The 23447-nt window shown below is 46.8% G+C and overlaps 1 protein-coding gene across 2 annotated transcripts in view; it reads right to left on the bottom strand.

The window, feature by feature from the left end:
* The window catches only part of LOC118373470 (glypican-6-like), a 220187-nt gene that overhangs the window by 8198 nt on the left and 188542 nt on the right, over positions 1 to 23447 (bottom strand). For both annotated transcript variants that reach the window (XM_052522960.1, XM_052522961.1), the window contains one exon: positions 3830 to 3969. In XM_052522960.1, coding sequence (XP_052378920.1) covers positions 3830 to 3969 — 140 coding nt within the window. The remainder of the gene's footprint in view (positions 1 to 3829; positions 3970 to 23447) is intronic.

Below are 23447 nucleotides of genomic sequence, written 5' to 3'. Positions count from 1 at the left end.
TCTGTATTCTGACTGTTTTGTACTCAAACAAATCTAACGATAGTTGCATCATGCAGCTACACTGCATAAACTCCACAAGATGGCCAAATGCCTTTATTTCAACTAGCTAACACTAGCGATCTAGCTAAAGCTTGATATGCAGATTTTTGACATCACAACATTAGTGGGTTTGGTTTGTAGATTCTAATGCTCGCTAGCTGGTTGGTAAACAGCATTTCAGGCCCAGGACCACCCCAAAAAAGTGCATCAGCTATTAAATCCGGTACAGTAACATCACAGAAACATGCATTTCTCAGAGAGATACTGGTGAAGACAATCTGATTTAGAGAGAACCTGGGGCTGTACAAGTTGTGGTGCAAACCCTAACACTGAAAGAGAGGTAAGAAATTCTATATGCATTTTTTTATTATGCTTCTTGATTCAATAATGATACGGTTGCTTAATCGACCAAAATAGTTAGCTATGTTTGCCTGTTCAGCACATTGCCTGCCTATATACAGCATTGATTCCTACATAGCAGTGTTGGGATTAGTTACTTGAAAAAGTTATATATTACTCGTTACTTTTGTTAAATGTAACGAGTTACTTTATAATATCACTTTGTGTGGAAAATAACGCATTATATTACTTTGCATTACTTAAATGAAAAAAAAAATCTAAATCTGCCGGAGGGAGCAATGCGAGCTGTGCACACTCTACCAAACATATGCTTCTTACTAACAGAGGTTTGATCACTAGTTTCTCCTTTCATCTGTGCCGCTGCTTTCCTGTACTAGTATGCAAGTGCTGCGCTATCATGTGGGCTCCTTAATTAGCCATATACAGTACCAGTCAAAAGTTTGGACACACTTACTCATTCAAGGATTTTTCTTTATTTTTACTATTTTCTACATTGTAGAATAATAATGAAGACATCAAAACTATGAAATAACACCTATGGAATCATGTAGTAACCAAAAAAGTGTTAAACAATATTTTATATTTCAGATTCTTCAAAGTAGCCACCCTTTGCCGCAATGAAAGCTTTACATACTCTTGGCATTGTCTCAACCAGCTTCACCTGGAATGCTTTTCCAAAAGTCTTGGAGTTCCCACATATGCTGACCACTTGTTGGCTGCTTTTCCTTCACTCTGCAGTCCAACTTATCCAAAACAATCTCAACTAGTGACCATATCCCCCGTGCATCCCGCAAATGCAGAGGTGTTGCCAACATTCACGATAGCAAAATTCAATTGACAAAATAATATAAAAAAAACGACTGCATTTTCGACTTTTGAGCTTCTAGTCATGAAATCTATGCAGCCTACTCAATCACTTTTTATAGCTACTGTTTACAGGCCTCCTGGGCCATATACAGTGTTCCTCACTGAGTTCACTGAATTCCTATCAGACCTTGTAGTCATAGCAGATAATATTCACATTTTTGGTGACTTTAATATTCACATGGAAAAGTCCACAGACCCACTCCAAAAGGCTTTCGGAGCCATCATCGACTCAGTGGGTTTTGTCCAACATGTCTCTGGACCTACTCACTGCCATAGTCATACTCGGGACCTAGTTTTGTCCCATGAAATAAATGTTGTGGATCTTAATGTTTTTCCTCATAATCCTGGACTATCGGACCACCATTTTATTACGTTTGCAATCGCAACAAATAATCTGCTCAGACCCGAACCAAGGATCATCAAAAGCCGTGCTATACATTCTGGGACAACCCAAAGATTCCTAGATACCCTTTCAGACTCCATCCTCCTAGATACCCTTTCAGACTCCATCCACCTACCCAAGGACGTCAGAATCCAAACATCAGTTAACCACCAAGCTGATGAACTCAATTAAAACTTGCGTAATACCCTAGATGCAGTCGCACCCCTAAAAACTAAGAACATTTGTCATAAGAAACTAGCTCCCTGGTATACAGAAAATACCTGAGCTCTGAAGCAAGCTTCCAGAAAATTGGAATGGAAATGGCGCTACACCAAACTGTCTTCCGACGAGCTTGGAAAGACAGTACTGTGCAGTATCGAAGAGCCCTCACTGCTGCTCTATCATCCTATTTTTCCAACTAATTTGAGGAGAATAAGAACAATTGAAAATGAATTTTTGATACTGTCGCAAAGCTAACTAAAAGACAGAATTCCCCAAGAGAGGATGGCTTTCACTTGAGCAGTGATAAATTCATGAACTTCTTTGAAGAAAAGATTATGATCTTTAGAAAGCAGATTACAGACTTCTCTTTAAATCTCCGTATTCCTACAAAGCTCAGTGTCCTGAGTCTGCACAACACTGCCAGGACTTGGGATCAAGGGAGACACTCAGGTTTTTTAATACTATATCTCTTGACATGTTGATGAAAATAATCATGGCCTCTAAACCTTCAAGCTGCATACTGGACCCTATTCCAACTAAACTACTGAAAGAGCTGCTTCCTCTGCTTGGCACTCCTATGTTGAAAATAATAAACGGCTCTCTATCGACCGGATGTGTACCAAACTCACTAAAAGTGGCAGTAATAAAGCCTCTCCTGAAAAATCCAAACCTTGACCTAGACCTTTTAATGGCGTCAGACCGAGGCTCTGCATCTGTCCTCGTGCTCCTAGACCTTAGTGCAGCTTTTGATACCGTCGATCACCACATTCTTTTGGAGAGATTGGAAACCCAAATTGGTCTATACGGACAAGTTCTGGCCTGGTTTAGATCTTATCTGTCAGAAAGATATCAGTTTTGTCTTTGTGGATTGTTTGTCCTCTGACAAATAAACTTTACATTTCGGTGTTCCTCAAGGCTACGTTTTAGGAACACTATTGTTTTCACTATATATTTGACCTCTTGGTGATGTTATTTGGAAACAAAATGTTAACTTTCAGTGCTATGCATACGACACACAGTTGTACATTTCGATGAAACATGGTGAAGCCGCAAAATCCCCACCACCTGGAAGCCTGTGTTTTGGACATAAGGAAGTGGATGGCGGCAAATGTTCTACTTTTAAACTCGGACAAAACAGAGATGCTAGTTCTAGGTCCCAAGAAACAAAGAGATCTTCTGTTGAATCTGACAATTAATCTTGATGGTTGTTCAGTTGTCTCAAATAAAACCGAAGGACCTCAGCGTTCCTCTGAACCCTGATATCTCTCTTGACAAACATATCAAGACTGTTCCAAGGACAGATTTTTTCCATTTATATAACATTGCAAAAATCAGAAACTTTCTGTCCAAAAATGATGCAGAAAAATTGAACATCTTGTTTTATTTTGTTATGTAGAACAGGAGTACTTTGGCCATTTCTTATTCACTCTTCCAACTTTTCAAAAGGATGCCCAATGTAATGTTTATCCGGACTCTGGATCAGTCAGGATTGGAGTAGCCTTTTACTATTTTTTTTCCTGTTTTGTGATCGAGCTGATTCAGATCCAAGAACCGAGGATGATGCTTCTTTCTGCTCAGGGCTCAACCCCCATGTTTTCTTTCAAAGTGAAAAAACAACAGCAGAACTGGGGTTGCCCACAGTCTGAGAATTTCAGCTTTAAAGGGCGTCACCAGGGAAGGAATCTGTTAAGACTCTGTTTGGTCGGGTGCTTTTATATCTCCAAACTCCTCTGACTTTCGAGTGCATAGCAGTGTTTCCACTTGTTTTGCAATGCCTCAGCCAGAAATGTCACGACTCTCCAATAGCAAACTGACATATTTGGGCCAGCGCAAAATACATAATCAGAATGATTCTTAATTCAGGGACCAGACATATTGTAATTTAGTGCTAGTTTACCCAAGTGTTTGGGGTAAGCAGCCTGTGTTCAGGTGCGAACACTTATTGTAGTCGCGTCTTACCTGCCCTTGGTGTGCCCATTCCAACACTGGTCATCATCGGTGGCATTCCCTGCTGTCACCCTGTGTGGCTTGCAGATGTCCTCAGGCAGGTTGGACCAGAACTTCTTGAACAGCTTCAGTTTCTCCTTTATGTCAATCAACTGAGCATGTGAAAGAAGGAGAAGTAGATTTAACATCACACTGACTTGAGGATGATGTTACGCAAACTCATCAGGGAGGGGTACATCATATTGGGATAAAGACTGCAGTGTACACTTGCCACTTTATCATCCCATAGAACACATATATTGCAGCTAAAAGAGTGGTACAATTGTCAGTGTACATTCTGAGAGGATACATGTTTAAAAATGCATTTCACCCAGAGCTCAAGGAGACAAATAACATGTGCCCTATAAAGAACTGATAAAGGCTAGTTGACATAAGCTTAGTCCAGACCATAGATACAGAATATTGTATATCTCTCTCTCTATGGTCCAGCCCAGCACCCCACAGAGTCATCCTCAGACACATGTATATAACAATCACAACATGCTTAGTGACTTGCACCATAAACTTTGAGGGTCCTTCTAAACCACTCAAGGCAATAGAACGGCAGGACCTCGGCCATTTCACCAGCTGTCATCATTGGCAGCTCTATGGTGAGAAACATCTTGGTTCCGGGGCAAAAAGTACAGGACATTACAAGGCTGCTTCCTACCGTTTTACGACTGCTGCCGGGGCTGGCGCTGTCGCAGTCCATGTGGGGTCAAACGGCATTAGGAGGACTAGCTCAGAACTGCTGAAAATGTACTGTGGTCCTTCTGTAGCTCAGTTGGTAGAGCATGGCGCTTGTAACGCCAGGGTAGTGGGTTCGATCCCCGGGACCACCCATACGTAGAATGTATGCACACATGACTGTAAGTCGCTTTGGATAAAAGCGTCTGCTAAATGGCATATATTATTATTATTATATTACTTTAAAGAACTGATTCTAGATCTGAAAGATTCCAAAAAGCGGCCAATTATTTCAGGCCAGGTACCATCACTGGGTCACGGCTGTGAAAGATTCAGCAGGCTAGTGGCATTACACAGCTGGCTAAAAGGCTACTGGCATTACACAGCTGGCTAAAAGGCTACTGGCATTACACAGCTGGCTAAAAGGCTACTGGCATTACACAGCTGGCTAAAAGGCTACTGGCATTACACAGCTGGCTAAAAGGCTACTGGCATTACACAGCTGGCTAAAAGGCTACTGGCATTACACAGCTGGCTAAAAGGCTACTGGCATTACACAGCTGGCTAAAAGGCTACTGGCATTACACAGCTGGCTAAAAGGCTACTGTAGCTCTGTTGGTGTAGCTTTTATAGATAACTTTGTCACCCTTTGGAAACGGAGTCCATCCAAATCATCTTGGCTCATGGATCCTGTCCGTACATTTCAAGGCTGCGTTGAGACAATTACTAATCTGTGACCCAAGCCCTGCTCAGATAATCCCTAACATTGTGCCGTTGATTAGTCGTAGCGCTGCTGCAAATGTACATTGTCCCAGGGGTGTTGTCAGTCATATTGTAACCTAATGTATGTCCCTCTAACTCCCCTGAATGCTTATGTCAATCCTACAGCTATTGTCAGCAGTAATCAATCACCTACGAACCTGAGATATACTGTTAACACTGAGGTGGTTTGCCCTTGTAGGAAGTCCACTGTGTGCAGCTAACCCTGCACTATCAGCTCAAACATAAATATCACTGTCATGTCTACCTCTGATAAGCCTCCCAGTAAAGCAATAAAAACAATCAAGAATCGCAGAAAAGAGCTAAAAGTAGCCCACATTAACATATGTAGCCTTTAATTTACAATCTGCAGAAACTATGAGAATAGAAAGGTTCAGAACATTTGTGAAACAGCACAGTTAAAAATACAAAATCAAAACTGGATGGTGTTCAGGGATAGATGGAAGGGGTTGAGTGGAGCTGAAGGATGGGACTAAAAACAACAAGATAACTAATGTCAAATATACTGCGTCCGTAAAATGTATATAGGTTCAGAATTTATGTGAATGGGCACAGTAAAGAATATATGGCAAATAGAAATCAAATCTGGATGGTCTTCAGAGATGGGATTAAAAACATGCAAACGATAACTATTGTGAAATGGGGGGGGGGGGATATATATGGGGGTTGGAAATGATACAGACAATTACATTGATGAAAGCTAATCTATCCACAATATTAAAGCTGATCTACCCACTTAAAAAACACAGAAACATGTGTAGCCTAAAAAACAAGGTCCATGAAATCGATAACTTGCTAATAACAGATAACATCATTCATCACAAAGCCCACTGATACTGCCAACTGCTTGAATGATTTTTTTCCTTGGCAAGATTAGCTAATGTTGGCATGACAACAAATTCTGAACCTACACATCCATGCATAACTGACCAAATTATGAAAGACAAACATTGTAATTTTGAATTCCATAAAGTGAGTGTGGAAGAGGTGAACAAATTGTTGTCTATCAACAATGACATGCCACCGGGGTCTGACAATCTGGATGGAACATTACTGAGAATGATAGTGGATGATATTGCCACTCCCATTTGCCATCTCTTCAATCTTAGCCTAATGGAGAGTGTGTGCACTCAGGCCTGGAGGGAAGCAAAAGTAATTCCGCTACCCAAGAATAGCAAAGCACCTTTTACTGCCTCAAACAGCTGACCAATTAGCCTGTTACCAACCCTAAGTAAACTTTTGTGTATGCCCAGATACAATGTTATTTCACAGTAAACCAATTAACAAACGATTTTCAGCATGCTTATAGGGAAGGGCATTTAAGATGTAACCACTTACACAAATTACTGATAATTGGCTGAGGTAAACTGATAATAAAAATATTGTTTTGTTAGAGTTCAGTGCAGCTTTTGACATTATTGATCATAGTCTGCTGCTAGAAAAACATATGTGTTATGGCTTTACATCCCCTACTCTACTGTGGACCAAGAGTTACCTGTCTAACAGAACACTAAGTGTGTTCTTTAATGGAAGCCTCTCTAACATTGTCCAGGTAGGGTCAGGCATTCCCCAGGGCAGCTGTCTAGGTCCATTACTTTTTTCAATCTCTTCTAATGACCTACCACTGTCTCGGAGTAAAGCCTGTGTGTCTATGTATGCTGATGACTCAACACTGTACACGTCAGCTACCACAGCAAGTTAAATCACTGCAGTCAGTTTCAGAATAAGTTAGTCCTAAATATTTCTAAAACTTAAAGCATTGTATTTTGGACAAATCATTCACTACACCCGAATTATGTAGAAATTGAACAAGTTGAGGAGACTAAACTGCTTGGTGTAACCCTGAATAGTAAACTGTCGTGGTCAAAACATACTGATGCAAAGGTAGCTAAGATGGGGAGAAGTCTGTCTGTGATAAAGCGCTGCTACAGCATGCCTTCTTGACATTGCTATCAAACAACAAGTCCTACAGGCCCTAGTTTTGTGGCACCTGGACTTACTGTTCTGTCCTATGGTCAGGTGTCACAAAGAGGGACATACGCAAATTACAATTGGCCAAGAACAGAGCAGCACGACTGGCCCTTATATGTACACGGAGATCCAACATGAATAACATGCATGTCAATCTCCCCTGGCTCACTTTATCACATTATTTGTGAAAGGTGTTGAATGCACCGAGCTGTCTGTTTAGGCGACTAGCACACATGCTCAGACACCCATGCATACCCCGACAAAATATGCCGCCAAGGTCAATACATAGTACTACATAGAGCCATGACAACATGGAACATTATTCCACATCACGTAACTCAGGAAGGCAGTAAAGTCAGATTTAAAATTAAAATAAAACTACACCTTGTGGAACAGCTTGGACTGTGAAGAGACACACACAGGCACAGACCCACGCGCACACACACACACGCTAACACACACACACTCTATACACACACACATTTGGAATTTGTATTGTAAATATGTTGTAGTAATGTGTAGGGAAGTGTAATGTTTTAACACCGATGTAAAATGCCTTAAAATGGCTGGACCCCAGGAAGAGTAGCTGTTGCCTTTGCACAAACCAATTGGGGATCCATAATAAATCCCAGGAAGAGTTGCTGCTGCCTTGGTAGGTACTAACAAAAACTGAAGGGAAACCTGATAACATCAGGGTGTTCCCATCATCTGTCTGCAGGTTAAATTGTAGTGAACCTGTAGTTGAACATGAAAGGTGCAGTACTTGCAGTGGGGTCCTCGCCACTGCTTTTGAGGTGTTCATCCTGTCACACGGATGCCAAAGCACTAGCAGCTCTGATACTGCTGCCCAGAGGGGTCAGGACTCCACTCAGAGCACTAACATCACTGGCCATATTTAACTAAACCACACAACTGACTGCATCAGGATAGCACACTTCTGGTTACGACATGATGCCATGTGTGTTATTTCATAGTTTTGAAGTCTTCACTATTATTCTACAATGTAGAAAATAGTTTTAAAAAATAAAGATAAACCCTGGAATGAGTAGTTGATCTAAAACATTCAGTGTTTATATATCTGCGTCATTGTATGAGTTACAAAGGAGAGGTAAACATCGATCTCATGTTGAAACAAAAAACAGAGATTACATTGACACACCACTGACACCTCCCCCATATTGAGGGAACCACGATTCCCTTGTGACAGATGATCTGAGGAACTGAACGGGGCTGTGTTGGTGAGGGCCTGTGTGGATGAGGGGGCTGTGTTGGTGAGGGGGCTGTGTGGCGAGGGGCTGTGTTGTTGAGGGGCTGTGTTGTTGAGGGGCTGTGTGGCGAGGGGCTGTGTTGGTGAGGGCCTGTGTTGGTGAGGGGCTGTGTGGGGGCTGTGTTGGTGGGGGGCTGTGTTGGTGAGGGCCTGTGTGGCGAGGGGCTGTGTTGGTGAGGGCCTGTGTGGCGAGGGGCTGTGTTGGTGAGGGGCTGTGTGGCGAGGGGCTGTGTGGCGAGGGGCTGTGTTGGTGAGGGCCTGTGTTGGTGAGGGCCTGTCTGGCGAGGGGCTGTGTTGGTGAGGGCCTGTCTGGCGAGGGGCTGTGTTGGTGAGGGGGCTGTGTGGGTGGCTGGATGGTGTAAAGAGGAGATAAGAGATTAATTTTGTCCAGTCTGTATTACAGAGCTTTGACAATAAATGAGGGCTTTAGCTTTATGTTCTGTAAAACAAAAGCAATTAATGTGTTTAATGGGAGTTTAATGGCATAGACATGAAAATATGACAAGGCTCCAGATTTAACTGGCTTTTAGAGAAGTTAGATATTCTCATTGATTTAGGGGGTGATATAGTCACAAAACTCAGTTTCATAACAAAATAAATAAAGCCATAGTTGGCTATTTACTACCAACTGCAGTTATGGAATGTTTGCTCACGAGTATAATTCATTGGCTGACCCTGCTGATAACCGGGATGGGATTATGTGATCCTTCCTTAAACCATAGGAAGTCCCACCAAGTTGACTACTTCAAAATGGTAAAACTGGCTTTTGGGCACTAGAGTACTCTATGCATCTCTATGATTTATTGATAGCCCTATGAACATTTAAATATATAACTGATATTCCTACAGAGCGAACAAAGGCCATCTCCAGAGAGAGAAAATGTCCTTTAATACCATCTAAATGGAATTTGACTTTTCTTTTCTACCTCACCTTCAAATATTTCAGCACACCCAAGGAGTGAGAATAAATAAAGAGGAGAAGAGAGTGTGCTTTTTCACAAGTAGACCAGATGCAATTTACTTCTATAAGCTGTTTTTGGCTATCTGAGTCAGTCTCCATCTTTATTCTGCATTCCCTATGAATAAATAAAATGGTATGAGGACTGCATCAATAAGCTGATACAGGCAGGCTGGCGATATGACCACTAGATGGCAGTCCATCTCTGAGAAATTGAAGGAGTGTATGTGGCAGTGTTTCCCAAAACTCGGTCCTCGGGACCCCAAGGGGTGGACGTTTTGGTTTTTACAGTAACACTACACAGCTGATTGAAATAATGAACTAGTCATCAAGCTTAATGCAGACAGTATTAAGCAAAAAAACAAAATGTGCACCCCTTGGGTCCCGAAGACCGAGTTTGGGAAATGCTGGTGTGTGTGAGTGTTAGAGAGTGAGACCATCTAAACCTAACATACTGTACCAGACATTATATATTAATGTATACACACATGCACACACATAAACACAGGTACGCGCGCACACACACACACACACAAACAAACAAATAATAAATGTAAAAAAGTATGGATTATGCAAATGATATTCATAGTTAATACTCATGCAGAAAAATAAACAAGGCCACACTTTAAACTGTTCTGCCTCTTGCCCTGTTAATATGCCATGGGAATTGGAGTATCTGGACCAGCAAGTGATAAAGCATATGTAACCAATTTGTATTATGGCAAAAATATCTTCATGCATTTAAGGTAAAATGCAGAGATACATAAAGATCCTCAGAATGTAAAGTAGAGCACATCATCTCAGCTCTACATAGTGCCACAAACACTGGGGATCCTCAGAATGTAAAGAAGAGCACATCATCTCAGCTCTCCATAGTGCCACAAACACTGGGGATCCTCAGAATGTAAAGAAGAGCACATCATCTCAGCTCTCCATAGTGCCACAAACACTGGGGATCCTCAGAATGTAAAGAAGAGCACATCATCTCAGCTCTACATAGTGCCACAAACACTGGGGATCCTCAGAATGTAAAGAAGAGCACATCATCTCAGCTCTCCATAGCGCCACAAACACTGGGGATCCTCAGAATGTAAAGAAGAGCACATCATCTCAGCTCTCCATAGTGCCACAAACACTGGGGATCCTCAGAATGTAAAGAAGAGCACATCATCTCAGCTCTACATAGTGCCACAAACACTGGGGATCCTCAGAATGTAAAGAAGAGCACATCATCTCAGCTCTCCATAGCGCCACAAACACTGGGGAGGAAGTTTGTATTCTCTAGTGTATGCATAGAAAGTAGAGGCTGAGAAGCACTGACTGACAGGTACAGTATGTGCAGGTTGTCAATGAGGAGGGAATATTGAGAAGAGATAGAGAGAGACTGTGATCAAGAGAGAGAACGAGAGAGACTGTGATCGAGAGAGAGACAGAGAGACAGAAAGACCGAGAAAGACATAGAAACTAAGATTATGTTCACAGTAGGAGATATTCCCATTCAAATCTAAAACTTACAAACTAACATGGCAAACATCCTAGAAGCATCAGGTTGTTGAAATAGATTAAAATATCCCTTGGGAAATTAACACTTTCTGTCTTCTCTTAACATCCACCACTGACAAATGTGTAGCCTCAGGACATTAAAGGCGTGATTTTTAAAAATGGTCCTCTGATTAGGATTGAGAAGTGATCACAGTGAAGACAGACTTATGTTTATCTACTCATTTCCTTTTATTTTCCACTTTTATGAGCACAATTACATGTTGCACTACAAAAAACTGAAAATGTGCCATTATATATGAGCTGGGTGTTAAATGGATAGCTGGCAGCATTTCCTGTCTAGGAAATAAATACAGTGCAAATCGCAGGTTGACGTTTATTGTCATGACACTTGACCTGGAGGCAGAGCTGACTGATTTCCACTTGATGGGCCGGCTGCAAACTCAAAATTGGCTGTACTGTAAAAATTGATGATATTTAAAAAAATTTTTTTTTTTAATTATAGTTTTTTTCGTCTTAATTTAAGGTTAGGTTTAGGCATTAGGATTAGCAGTGTGGTTAAGGTTAGGGTTAAAATCAGATTTTATGGCTTTGTGGCTGTGCTAGCTAGAGACCACCCAGCAGAGCTGCGTCCAGAACAACAATCATGATGAAAAACGCTAACCTGTGTACAAATCACTGTAGACTTAATTTGCCAACCTACAGTCTGACTTATGGTGGTAATAACGTCCAGGGTATTTAATAAAGAATATATCATAACAGTCATCAAGAGAGTATTGTTACTGTTCAGAGTTTCTGTATTTTACTAGCTAATCTCACTGTGGGGTCTTTTCAGGTAAAAAGAAAACACCAGGACTACCCTATCAAAGAGCCTGGGCTTGTCTCTCTGCTTCTGAACTAATATGTACATTCTGTTTAATGCATCATGCCATCTATAATCCATCGCTCTTCAAAGCATAGAGCAGTCCTTTAAGCCAGTGACAGAATATTTAGAATACCTCCAGAGGACACACGCGTGCTGATTGCACCGACATGCAGGGATGGCCACAGAACCTGACAAACGGGGAACAACTTCATTGGGAAATGGGAAAGTGTTTCAGGATTGCTGGGTATCGAGGCTTTCTGAATTTCAAATGACATTTCAGGTATCACTTGTTTGTATTCATATAGTGAAATAGCACAGTTGCCACCAAGCTTTTCACAAAGGTCATGAAAAAAAGGAAAAGTGTTATGGTTTGGACAGAATAATGTGCGAAAACATTGAAGATGAAACATGAAATTAAACAGAGAAGATCAAATGCTGCAGCAGTCCAGCCTTGTCTGCTGCCTACTCCCTCTCCCTGTCCTGTGTCATACCTCTCTCTCTCTACAATTCTCTCTCCCACTCCCTCTCCCTGTCCTGTGTCATACCTCTCTCTCTCTACAATTCTCTCTCCTACTCCCTCTCCCTGTCCTGTGTCATACCTCTCTCTCTCTACAATTCTCTCTCCCACTCCCTCTCCCTGTCCTGTGTCATACCTCTCTCTCTCTACAATTCTCTCTTCCACTCTCTCTCCCTGTCCTGTGTCATACCTCTCTCTCTCTACAATTCTCTCTCCCACTCTCTCTCCCTGTCCTGTGTCATACCTCTCTCTCTCTACAATTCTCTCTTCCACTCTCTCTCCCTGTCCTGTCATACATCTCTCTCTCTCTACAATTCTCTCTTCCACTCCCTCTCCCTGTCCTGTGTCATACCTCTCTCTCTCTACAATTCTCTCTCCTACTCTCTCTCCCTGTCCTGTGTCATACCTCTCTCTCTCTACAATTCTCTCTCCTACTCTCTCTCCCTGTCCTGTGTCATACCTCTCTCTCTCTACAATTCTCTCTTCCACTCCCTCTCCCTGCAGCTGTCTGCAGGCAGATTACCAGTGGGAAACCAGCAGGTCTAACTAATGGATGTAAACAGCAGTACTGGGGATTAATCCAGCTGTAAACATGATTAAAAAGGAGGCTGTAATGTGCTAATGTTGGCTGTAAATAACATACACACTACCTGTCATCCAGGGACATGACTTTACTTTTAAACTAAACTAAAGTGCCTTCAAATTCAAAGCAGTGTGTTCCCAATCAAATATATCGTGCAGACTCTATTTTCTCATTGTGGGAAATAATTGGGCGGACAGAATACTTACAGATGATTATCACTACCTAGGCTACAACAGTAAAACAATAAAAAATAAACCTAGAATATCTGTGTGTGTTGATAAAATGACACCTGCCTTATCACTCGTCGGTCACATCTGTTGGGGCTGTTCAGATGCCTCCAGATCAAAATCTGACGTGTCACCGGCTCCGAAGCCAAAGTCCCCCTCCTCCCCTGGCTGCTGTACAATGCTGCCAGGCCTCATAACCAATCTCTAAACTGTCTACTGGATGAGGAAAGACCAAGGTGACTAAACTACATGACCAAATGTCAATGTCCACTGGCTGTCAGACTGCTGAGGTCAGATGTGTTAAAAGGGGTCATGCCCTCAATTGATTCAGCGCTGCATTAATTAAACATATTTTCGTTCCAATTTTTTTCATCTCTAAACCCTTAGTGTCTTTAATGTCACTTACAACGTCCACATTGATGATAAATCAGCTGTTAATTATGGGTTTTCTAAATGAATAACAAAGGATGTCATCAACTGCGTATAAAAGCTATCATTCAGTCACAACACTGCTAGTAAATGAGTCTAATCATAGCCTGTACAGAAGGTCTGGCCGCAGAAACAACAAGGGCCAGAGAACTCCATGATCAAATTATTTTCCATGGCAACAGTCGCTACTGTCTGCATTTAAATCGGTTTTCATTTTAAATGCTGCATCTCAATTACAGTACAGAGATGACGGAGTCTGCTCTCTCTGCACCTGCTATACACATAGTGTCTGACTATGACCAACACTGAGATGGAATGGTTGCCCCCCCCTGACACACATATCTCTGTCCACAGCTAAATTAATATTTCAGCTTGCTCATCAGACCCTACGCTACTGCATTGGGCAACACTGCTGGTTCTATCTACCAGTAGAGACTGATTCAAGCCTGGGATAAGGGCTGAATTAGACAGCCCTGCCCTTTGACAAGGTTGGTAAAATATATATTACAGTACCTGTTACAGTACCGTTTTCAACAAAAGTGAAATCTAAACAATCTTAGAAAACCATACCTATGCTTTTGAAGACTGCAGATGTCCTTGTCCCCTGTTCCCTAGTCATTCTCCATTCTCCGGCTCCAGTGTTAGAGAATGGTGGCGGTGCTGTGAGGCCCTGTGGGTGTGTGTCCCTCGACACGGCTATTTAATCACTGGTGTCTATCACCTCATAAACCCTTCCTCCTGGGCCTGGGTATCCTCATAAACCCTTCCTCCTGGGCCTGGGTATCCTCATAAACAGCACAGCTTCTCAACCATGACACACCATCTGTTCCCAAACACACTCTGCATATTAAAAATCTAGAACAAAAATAATATTGGCGCCCCAAAAAATACACATACTGAGTAAATGACCTCTGTGATTGTGTTTTGAACAAGACTTTCCACAATAAGAGTGTGTGTGTGTGTGTGTGTGTGTGTGTGTGTGTGTGTGTGTGTGTGTGTGTGTGTGTGTGTGTGTGTGTGTGTGTGTGTGTGTGTGTGTGTGTGTGTGTCCTTGAAGGAGAACTGCTGTATCTGACAGGTGACAGGGTTCACTGCTTAGAGCAGGCAGTGGATGTGTGGGCTCATTTCACCCTAATCAATAACAATCAACAGAGGGCAAATATAAACATGTTTCCCCTCTGTGACCCCTAAAATAGAACAAACAGCTGTTTATGCTTCCAGGTTATGCAGAGACAGGATGGATACACCTGAACAGTTCTTCAATCCTACTCGAGTCAGGAAATGACACAGTCACTCTTTACAGTAACTTCAAAGGGTCGTTTGTATCATAACACTATAGCCTACTGCAGTACACTCACTTGCAAGAAACAAAATTAAACTTCCAAAACACAAAAAACCTGATGCCGATGACAAACGGCCATCCATTATTGTAAAGAGAATATCTTGGTGAGTAATATGATAACTGTACTTCGGGAAACAATAGGGAGAAAGTTAGCTGTCATCCGCAGCATTCTGAACTTGTCGCATTGTATCAGCAGTACTCTGAAATTGGATTTTAATAAAGTGCTTCAATCAATGCCAAACTGTGGCGAATTTGTGGTACTCTGGTATACTGTATTCCAATGGCTAAGATAAAAGCATTTGGAAGCCATTGACTATTTATCCATGCTGCAACAGGTAGAGGCCTATCATCCTGCAGCTCCAGCCCTCTAGCTCCTGACACACCCCCACAATTCAGTCTCAGCAGCCCAAGTCCTACCCCCCGGCTACAACCATGAACCCAGCTGCCCTAAATCCGAGTAGCCCCAGCCCTATGCAGCCTCAGCCCTATGCAGCCTCAGCCCTATGCAGCCTCAGCCCTATGCAGCCTCAACCCTATGCAGCCTCAACCCTATGCAGCCCCAACCCTATGCAGCCCCAACCCTATGCAGCCTCAACCCTATGCAGCCTCAGCCCTATGCAGCCTCAGCCCTATGTAGCCTCATCCCTATGTAGCCTCATCCCTATGCAGCTTCAGCCCTATGCAGCTTCAGCCCTATGCAGCTTCAGCCCTATGCAGCCCCAGCCCTATGCAGCCCCAGCCCTATGCAGCCCCAGCCCTATGCAGCCTCAGCCCTATGCAGCCTCAGCCCTATGCAGCCTCAGCCCTATGCAGCCTCAGCCCTATGCAGCCCCAACCCTATGCAGCCCCAACCCTATGCAGCCCCAACCCTATGCAGCCTCAGCCCTATGCAGCCTCAGCCCTATGCAGCCTCAGCCCTATGCAGCCTCAGCCCTATGCAGCCTCAGCCCTATGCAGCCTCAGCCCTATGCAGCCTCAGCCCTATGCAGCCTCAACCCTATGCAGCCCCAGCCCTATGCAGCCCCAGCCCTGTGCAGCCTCAACCCTGTGCAGCCTCAACCCTGTGCAGCCTCGGCCCTGTGCAGCCTCGGCCCTGTGCAGCCTCGGCCCTACGCAGCCTCGGCCCTACGCAGCCTCGGCCCTACGCAGCCTCGGCCCTACGCAGCCCCAGCCTTATGTAGCCTCAGCCCTATGTAGCCTCAGCCCTATGCAGCCTCAACCCTATGCAGCCTCAGCCCTATGCAGCCCTATGCAGCCTCAGCCCTATGCAGCCTCAGCCCTATGCAGCCTCAGCCCTATGCAGCCTCAGCCCTATGCAGCCTCAGCCCTATGCAGCCTCAGCCCTATGCAGCCCCAGCCCTATGCAGCCCCAGCCCTATGCAGCCCCAGCCCTATGCAGCCTCAGCCCTATGCAGCCTCAGCCCTATGCAGCCTCAGCCCTGTGCAGCCTCAGCCCTGTGCAGCCTAAGCCCTGTGCAGCCTAAGCCCTGTGCAGCCTCAGCCCTGTGCAGCCTCAGTCCTACGCAGCCTCGGCCCTATGCAGCCCCAGCCTTATGTAGCCTCAGCCCTATGCAGCCCCAGCCCTATGCAGCCTCAACCCTATGCAGCCTCAGCCCTATGCAGCCCTATGCAGCCTCAACCCTATGCAGCCCCAGCCCTATGCATCCTCAACCCTATGCAGCCTCAACACTATGCAGCCCTATGCAGCCTCAGCCCTATGCAGCCTCAGCCCTATGCAGCCTCAGCCCTATGCATCCTCAGCCCTATGTATTCTCAGCCCTATGCAGCCCCAGCCCTATGCAGCCTCAACCCTATGCAGCCCCAGCCCTATGCAGCCTCAGCCCTATGCAGCCTCAGCCCTATGCAGCCTCAGCCCTATGCAGCCTCAGCCCTATGCAGCCTCAGCCCTATGCAGCCTAAGCCCTGTGCAGCCTAAGCCCTGTGCAGCCTCAGCCCTACGCAGCCTCGGCCCTATGCAGCCCCAGCCTTATGTAGCCTCAGCCCTATGCAGCCCCAGCCCTATGCAGCCTCAACCCTATGCAGCCTCAACCCTATGCAGCCTCAGCCCTATGCAGCCCTATGCAGCCTCAACCCTATGCAGCCCCAGCCCTATGCATCCTCAACCCTATGCAGCCTCAACACTATGCAGCCCTATGCAGCCTCAGCCCTATGCAGCCTCAGCCCTATGCATCCTCAGCCCTATGCAGCCCCAGCCTTATGTATTCTCAGCCCTATGCAGCCCCAGCCCTATGCAGCCCCAGCCTTATGTATTCTCAGCCCTATGCAGCCCCAGCCCTATGCAGCCCCAGCCCTATGCAGACTCAACCCTATGCAGCCTCAACCCTATGCAGACTCAACCCTATGCAGCCTCAGCCCTATGCAGCCCTATGCAGCCTCAACCCTATGCAGCCCCAGCCCTATGCATCCTCAACCCTATGCAGCCTCAACACTATGCAGCCCTATGCAGCCTCAGCCCTATGCAGCCTCAGCCCTATGCAGCCTCAGCCCTATGCAGCCCCAGCCTTATGTATTCTCAGCCCTATGCAGCCCCAGCCCTATGCAGCCCCAGCCCTATGCAGCCCCAGCCTTATGTATTCTCAGCCCTATGCAGCCCCAGCCCTATGCAGCCCCAGCCCTATGCAGACTCAACCCTATGCAGCCTCAACCCTATGCAGACTCAACCCTATGCAGCCCCAGCCACCCTGTCTCGGTTCCCTAGAGTCCTGATTACGTCTCTGGATTAAATCTGCCACGAGCGGAAGGCTATGATTTAACACAGAGATCCCAGCATGGGGGTGGTGTGTCCCGCCTGTGTATCATTCCAATACCTAAGAGTGATGGCACCATGCGTCTGTGACAGCCCCGTCTTTGTGACTGTTATTACAATGCTTCCCGGCAGCAGCACATACTTGACGTGAGGGCGAGAGTCTTATTGTCATTCAAATGGACCTATTATTTTCAGGTTGATTTGATTTAACTTTGGAACAGTGGGGGAAGCAGGATGTTTCTCAGTGGTACGGTTGAGAGGATAAAACAGAGACAAGCAAAAGGCTACAGAACAATGGAAATGAAAACTGTGTTACCACTCACAAGGTCTCCACATACTGTATATCAACTGATGGGAATGTGCAATCCTCCTGTTTCGTCAAGGGGATAGCACCCGTAGAGCTACGGTGAAACAACACCTCATATCTACAGAATAACGGCCATCGACTTTGACCATGATCCAGTGCCTCTTCAATTACAGTAGAAGAAACAAACAGTACAGTTATGACTGGTGTCAGGTGTTATTCATGGTGACAATAAACTGCTGTTTTGATTACATTTCCAAATATATATTGAATTGTGGCGTTTATTTATAAAATACCTTGAGGAGTTTTTACGCTCTCTACTATTCAACACGTCCGTATACTTGCATGAGACAAATCCTTTAAACATCATTTCATGTTGCTGTGTTTCCATCTTGTTACTTCTCTAGATCCTGAAATAGCTGTGATAGTGCCGTTTCAGGGGACGCATAATTACCTGTTAATGGCTTCTCTCTCAAAGGGATCATTTGCTCAAGTTCCATCAAAGACAAATCAGGCTTCTCTCTCTGAGGGATAATTTGTTCAAGTGCCATCACAGACAAATCAGGCCGCTTCTTTCTCATCTCTAAACCTTCACGGATAGATAATAACACTGAGAGGACAGGACAAGACCAAATGCATACTGCCTGAAGAAACCAATGCTTTACAAGGAAGAGTAAGTGTGTTATAGTGTACCATGTTCAATCAATGAAAGAAATACAGTATGTTTGTGCTTTGAAAATATAGCACCAAACCTACTGTATTAACATACAGTATGTCACTGTGCAGTAAACGTTGCTCTGTCCACTCTGTGTAAAGTACCCACGTTGTTCATCCCTCTTGCTTGCAGGTTCCAGTGGGAGTGTATTAACAAAGGGGGTGAACAGGAACCAACAACCAAGTGACTTCTTTCAATTAGTTGCTGTTATCGCAGCTATTTCACACACAGTCAAATTGACCCAGCATGCCGTATTCAGAGAAGCCCCGTTTTACATATCCTGCCGAATACCCCGGGCTCAGTCCCTGAGCGACTAGACAGTTAGGCAATACACTTTATCATGGTGCACTCCATTTATCAAACAGGGATCCCTTGGGGAGGTAAAATGACAGAATATTTATGAAATAGCTGTAAGTTTGTGGTAGAGATTTGCCCTAGGCTAGGACTGGAGAATTAGTTAAGCGAGAGGAGATGATTAAAGGGAAACTCGGAGCAATCATGGGCCGTCCCTCCCCTGGCTGGGCCGTTCCTCCCCCGGCTGGGCGGTCCCTCCCCGGCTGGGCCGTCCCTCCCCGGCTGGGCCGTCCCTCCCGCCGCTGGGCCGTCCCCCCCCCGGCTGGGCCGTCCCTCCCCCGGCTGGGCCGTCCCTCCTCCGGCTGGGCCGTCCCTCCCCCGGCTGGGCCGTCCCTCCCCGGCTGGGCCGTCCCTCCCGCCGCTGGGCCGTCCCTCCCCCGGCTGGGGTCCCTCCCCGGCTGGGCCGTCCCTCCCGGCTGGGCCCGTCCCTCCCGCCGCTGGGCCCGTCCCTCCCCCGGCTGGGCCGTCCCTCCCCGGCTGGGGCCGTCCCTCCCGGCCCGTCCCTCCCCGGCTGGGCCGTCCCTCCCGCCGCTGGGCCGTCCCTCCCGGCTGGGCCGTCCCTCCCCGGCTGGGCCGTCCCTCCCCCGGCTGGGCCGTCCCTCCCCCGGCTGGGCCGTCCCTCCCCCGGCTGGGGCTGTCCCTCCCGGCTGGGCCCGTCCCTCCCGCCGCTGGGCCCGTCCCTCCCCGGCTGGGCCGTCCCTCCCCGGCTGGGGTCCCCCTCCCGGCTGGGCCGTCCCTCCCCGGCTGGGCTGTCCCTCCCCGGCTGGGCCCGTCCCTCCCCCGCTGGGCCCGTCCCTCCCCGGCTGGGCGGTCCCTCCCCGGCTGGGCCGTCCCTCCCGGCTGGGCTGTCCCTCCCCCGGCTGGGCTGTCCCTCCCCGGCTGGGCCGTCCCTCCCCCGGCTGGGCTGTCCCTCCCCGGCTGGGCTGTCCCTCCCCGGCTGGGCCGTCCCTCCCCGGCTGGGCCGTCCCTCCCCGGCTGGGCTGTCCCTCCCCACGGCAACACCATTAGTTAAGATGAAGGAATGATCCACAGATGGAGATCCGGCTAACAGGAGACCAGGAGGAACTTGATGTGAAGACGCACCAAAATGATTCATGCCAAATCCCTGGATGATTATAGCACTGTTCCGCCAAGTATGACATTAAATATCTGCGTATTAATAGCCATATTTATTTTTCAAATTACATGCAGTTATTTTCAAGCTATGTGCAGAGGTTATTGGTACTGTCCAAGTCAGGGCCCCTGAGTGGCACAGCGGTCTAAGGCTCTGCATCGCAGTGCTAGAGGCGTCACTACAGACCCTGGTTCGATTCCAGGCTGTATCACAACCGGCTGTGATTGGGAGGCCCATAGGGCGGCGCACAATTAACCCAGAGTTGTCCGGGTCAGGGGTTTGGCCGGGGTAGGCCAACTTGTGTTTGTGATAGGTGGGTGGTAGTGGTGGTGTGTGTATGTTTGTCTGGAGATGGGAGGGAATGTGTTATTTGGTAACTCTCCTATGAGAACGTAACTGTTCACATGTGGTGTGGCGCCATGGCTGTTCACGTCTCTGAGCAGAGTGGCATCCTGACATGGTTGTGGAGCCATGGCTGTTCACGTCTCCGAGCAGAGTGGCATCCTGACATGGTTGTGGAGCCATGGCTGTTCACGTCTCTGAGCAGAGTGGCATCCTGACATGGTTGTGGAGCCATGGCTGTTCACGTCTCCGAGCAGAGTGGCATCCTGACATGGTTGTGGAGCCATGGCTGTTCACGTCTCCGAGCAGAGTGGCATCCTGACATGGTTGTGGAGCCATGGCTGTTCAGCTGTTCACATCTCCAAGCAGAGTGGCATCCTGACATGGTTGTGGAGCCATGGCTGTTCAGCTGTTCACATCTCCAAGCAGAGTGGCATCCTGACATGGTTGTGGAGCCATGGCTGTTCAGCTGTTCACGTCTCTGAGCAGAGTGGCATCCTGACATGGTTGTGGAGCCATGGCTGTTCAGCTGTTCACATCTCCGAGCAGAGTGGCATCCTGACATGGTCGTGGAGCCATGGCTGTTCAGCTGTTCACATCTCCAAGCAGAGTGGCATCCTGACATGGTTGTGGAGCCATGGCTGTTCAGCTGTTCACGTCTCTGAGCAGAGTGGCATCCTGACATGGTTGTGGAGCCATGGCTGTTCAGCTGTTCACATCTCCAAGCAGAGTGGCATCCTGACATGGTTGTGGAGCCATGGCTGTTCAGCTGTTCACGTCTCTGAGCAGAGTGGCATCCTGACATGGTTGTGGAGCCATGGCTGTTCAGCTGTTCACGTCTCCGAGCAGAGTGGCATCCTGACATGGTTGTGGAGCCATGGCTGTTCACGTCTCCGAGCAGAGTGGCATCCTGACATGGTTGTGGAGCCATGGCTGTTCACGTCTCCGAGCAGAGTGGCATCCTGACATGGTTGTGGCGCCATGGCTGTTCACGTCTCTGAGCAGAGTGGCATCCTGACATGGTTGTGGAGCCATGGCTGTTCACGTCTCCGAGCAGAGTGGCATCCTGACATGGTTGTGGAGCCATGGCTGTTCAGCTGTTCACATCTCCAAGCAGAGTGGCATCCTGACATGGTTGTGGAGCCATGGCTGTTCAGCTGTTCACATCTCCAAGCAGAGTGGCATCCTGACATGGTTGTGGAGCCATGGCTGTTCAGCTGTTCACGTCTCTGAGCAGAGTGGCATCCTGACATGGTTGTGGAGCCATGGCTGTTCAGCTGTTCACATCTCCGAGCAGAGTGGCATCCTGACATGGTTGTGGAGCCATGGCTGTTCAGCTGTTCACATCTCCAAGCAGAGTGGCATCCTGACATGGTTGTGGAGCCATGGCTGTTCAGCTGTTCACGTCTCTGAGCAGAGTGGCATCCTGACATGGTTGTGGAGCCATGGCTGTTCAGCTGTTCACATCTCCGAGCAGAGTGGCATCCTGACATGGTTGTGGAGCCATGGCTGTTCAGCTGTTCACATCTCCAAGCAGAGTGGCATCCTGACATGGTTGTGGAGCCATGGCTGTTCAGCTGTTCACATCTCCAAGCAGAGTGGCATCCTGACATGGTTGTGGAGCCATGGCTGTTCAGCTGTTCACATCTCCAAGCAGAGTGGCATCCTGACATGGTTGTGGAGCTATGGCTGTTCAGCTGTTCACATCTCCAAGCAGAGTGGCATCCTGACATGTTTGGGAATAGAAATAGCTTTCTTCCCTCTGTCACTAGACACAGCTCTGAGAGTGCATGGTGCCATGCTGTCTTTCTGCTGTTTGGCACACAGCTCATACCCTCCCCTCGTTTCACAATATCATCCATTAGTGGATAGCTAATTCAATAAATAAAATACAAGAAAACACCACAACTATGTTGTAGAGGAAATGATATTATATTATAAACTATTATAGAGTATTATAGAATGTGTATACATTTGACTATTTGAATTCTGAATTCTACAATGAGAGACAAAAGGCTAGTATCCCCCATCTCCTCATCTCATCCTGTGATAGAAACATGGCGATAGTACCACACTGATAGTACCACGCTGGTAGAACCACGGCGATAGTACCACGCTGGTAGAACCACGGCGATAGTACCATGGCGATAGTACCAAGCTGGTAGAACCACGGCGATAGTACCACGGCGATAGAACCAAGCTGGCAGAACCACGGCGATAGTACCACGGCGATAGTACCAAGCTGGTAGAACCACGGCGATAGTACCACGGCGATAGTACCAAGCTGGTAGAACCACGGCGATAGTACCACGGCGATAGAACCAAGCTGGTAGAACCACGGCGATAGTACCACAGCGATAGAACCAAGCTGGTAGAACCACGGCGATAGTACCACGGCGATAGAACCAAGCTGGTAGAACCACGGCGATAGTACCACGGCGATAGTATCACGGCGATAGTACCAAGCTGGTAGAACCACGGCGATAGTACCACGGCGATAGAACCAAGCTGGTAGAACCACGGCGATAGTACCACGGCGATAGAACCAAGCTGGTAGAACCACGGCGATAGTACCACGGCGATAGTACCATGGCGATAGTACCACGGCGATAGAACCAAGCTGGTAGAACCACGGCGATAGTACCACGGCGATAGAACCAAGCTGGTAGAACCACGGCGATAGTACCACGGTGATAGTACCACGGCGATAGTACCACGGCGATAGAACCAAGCTGGTAGAACCACGGCGATAGTACCACGGCGATAGAACCAAGCTGGTAGAACCACGGCGATAGTACCACGGCGATAGTACCACGCTGGTAGAAACATGCTGATTGAAACATTTGTTCATCCTCATTTCCCTGGAAAC

The sequence above is a fragment of the Oncorhynchus keta genome, chromosome 7 (assembly GCF_023373465.1).
Source record: "Oncorhynchus keta strain PuntledgeMale-10-30-2019 chromosome 7, Oket_V2, whole genome shotgun sequence".
In the NCBI taxonomy this organism is placed as follows: domain Eukaryota; kingdom Metazoa; phylum Chordata; class Actinopteri; order Salmoniformes; family Salmonidae; genus Oncorhynchus; species Oncorhynchus keta.
Note: the sequence above shows the minus strand (reverse complement) of the source record. Positions and strands in the feature narration are given on the sequence as shown.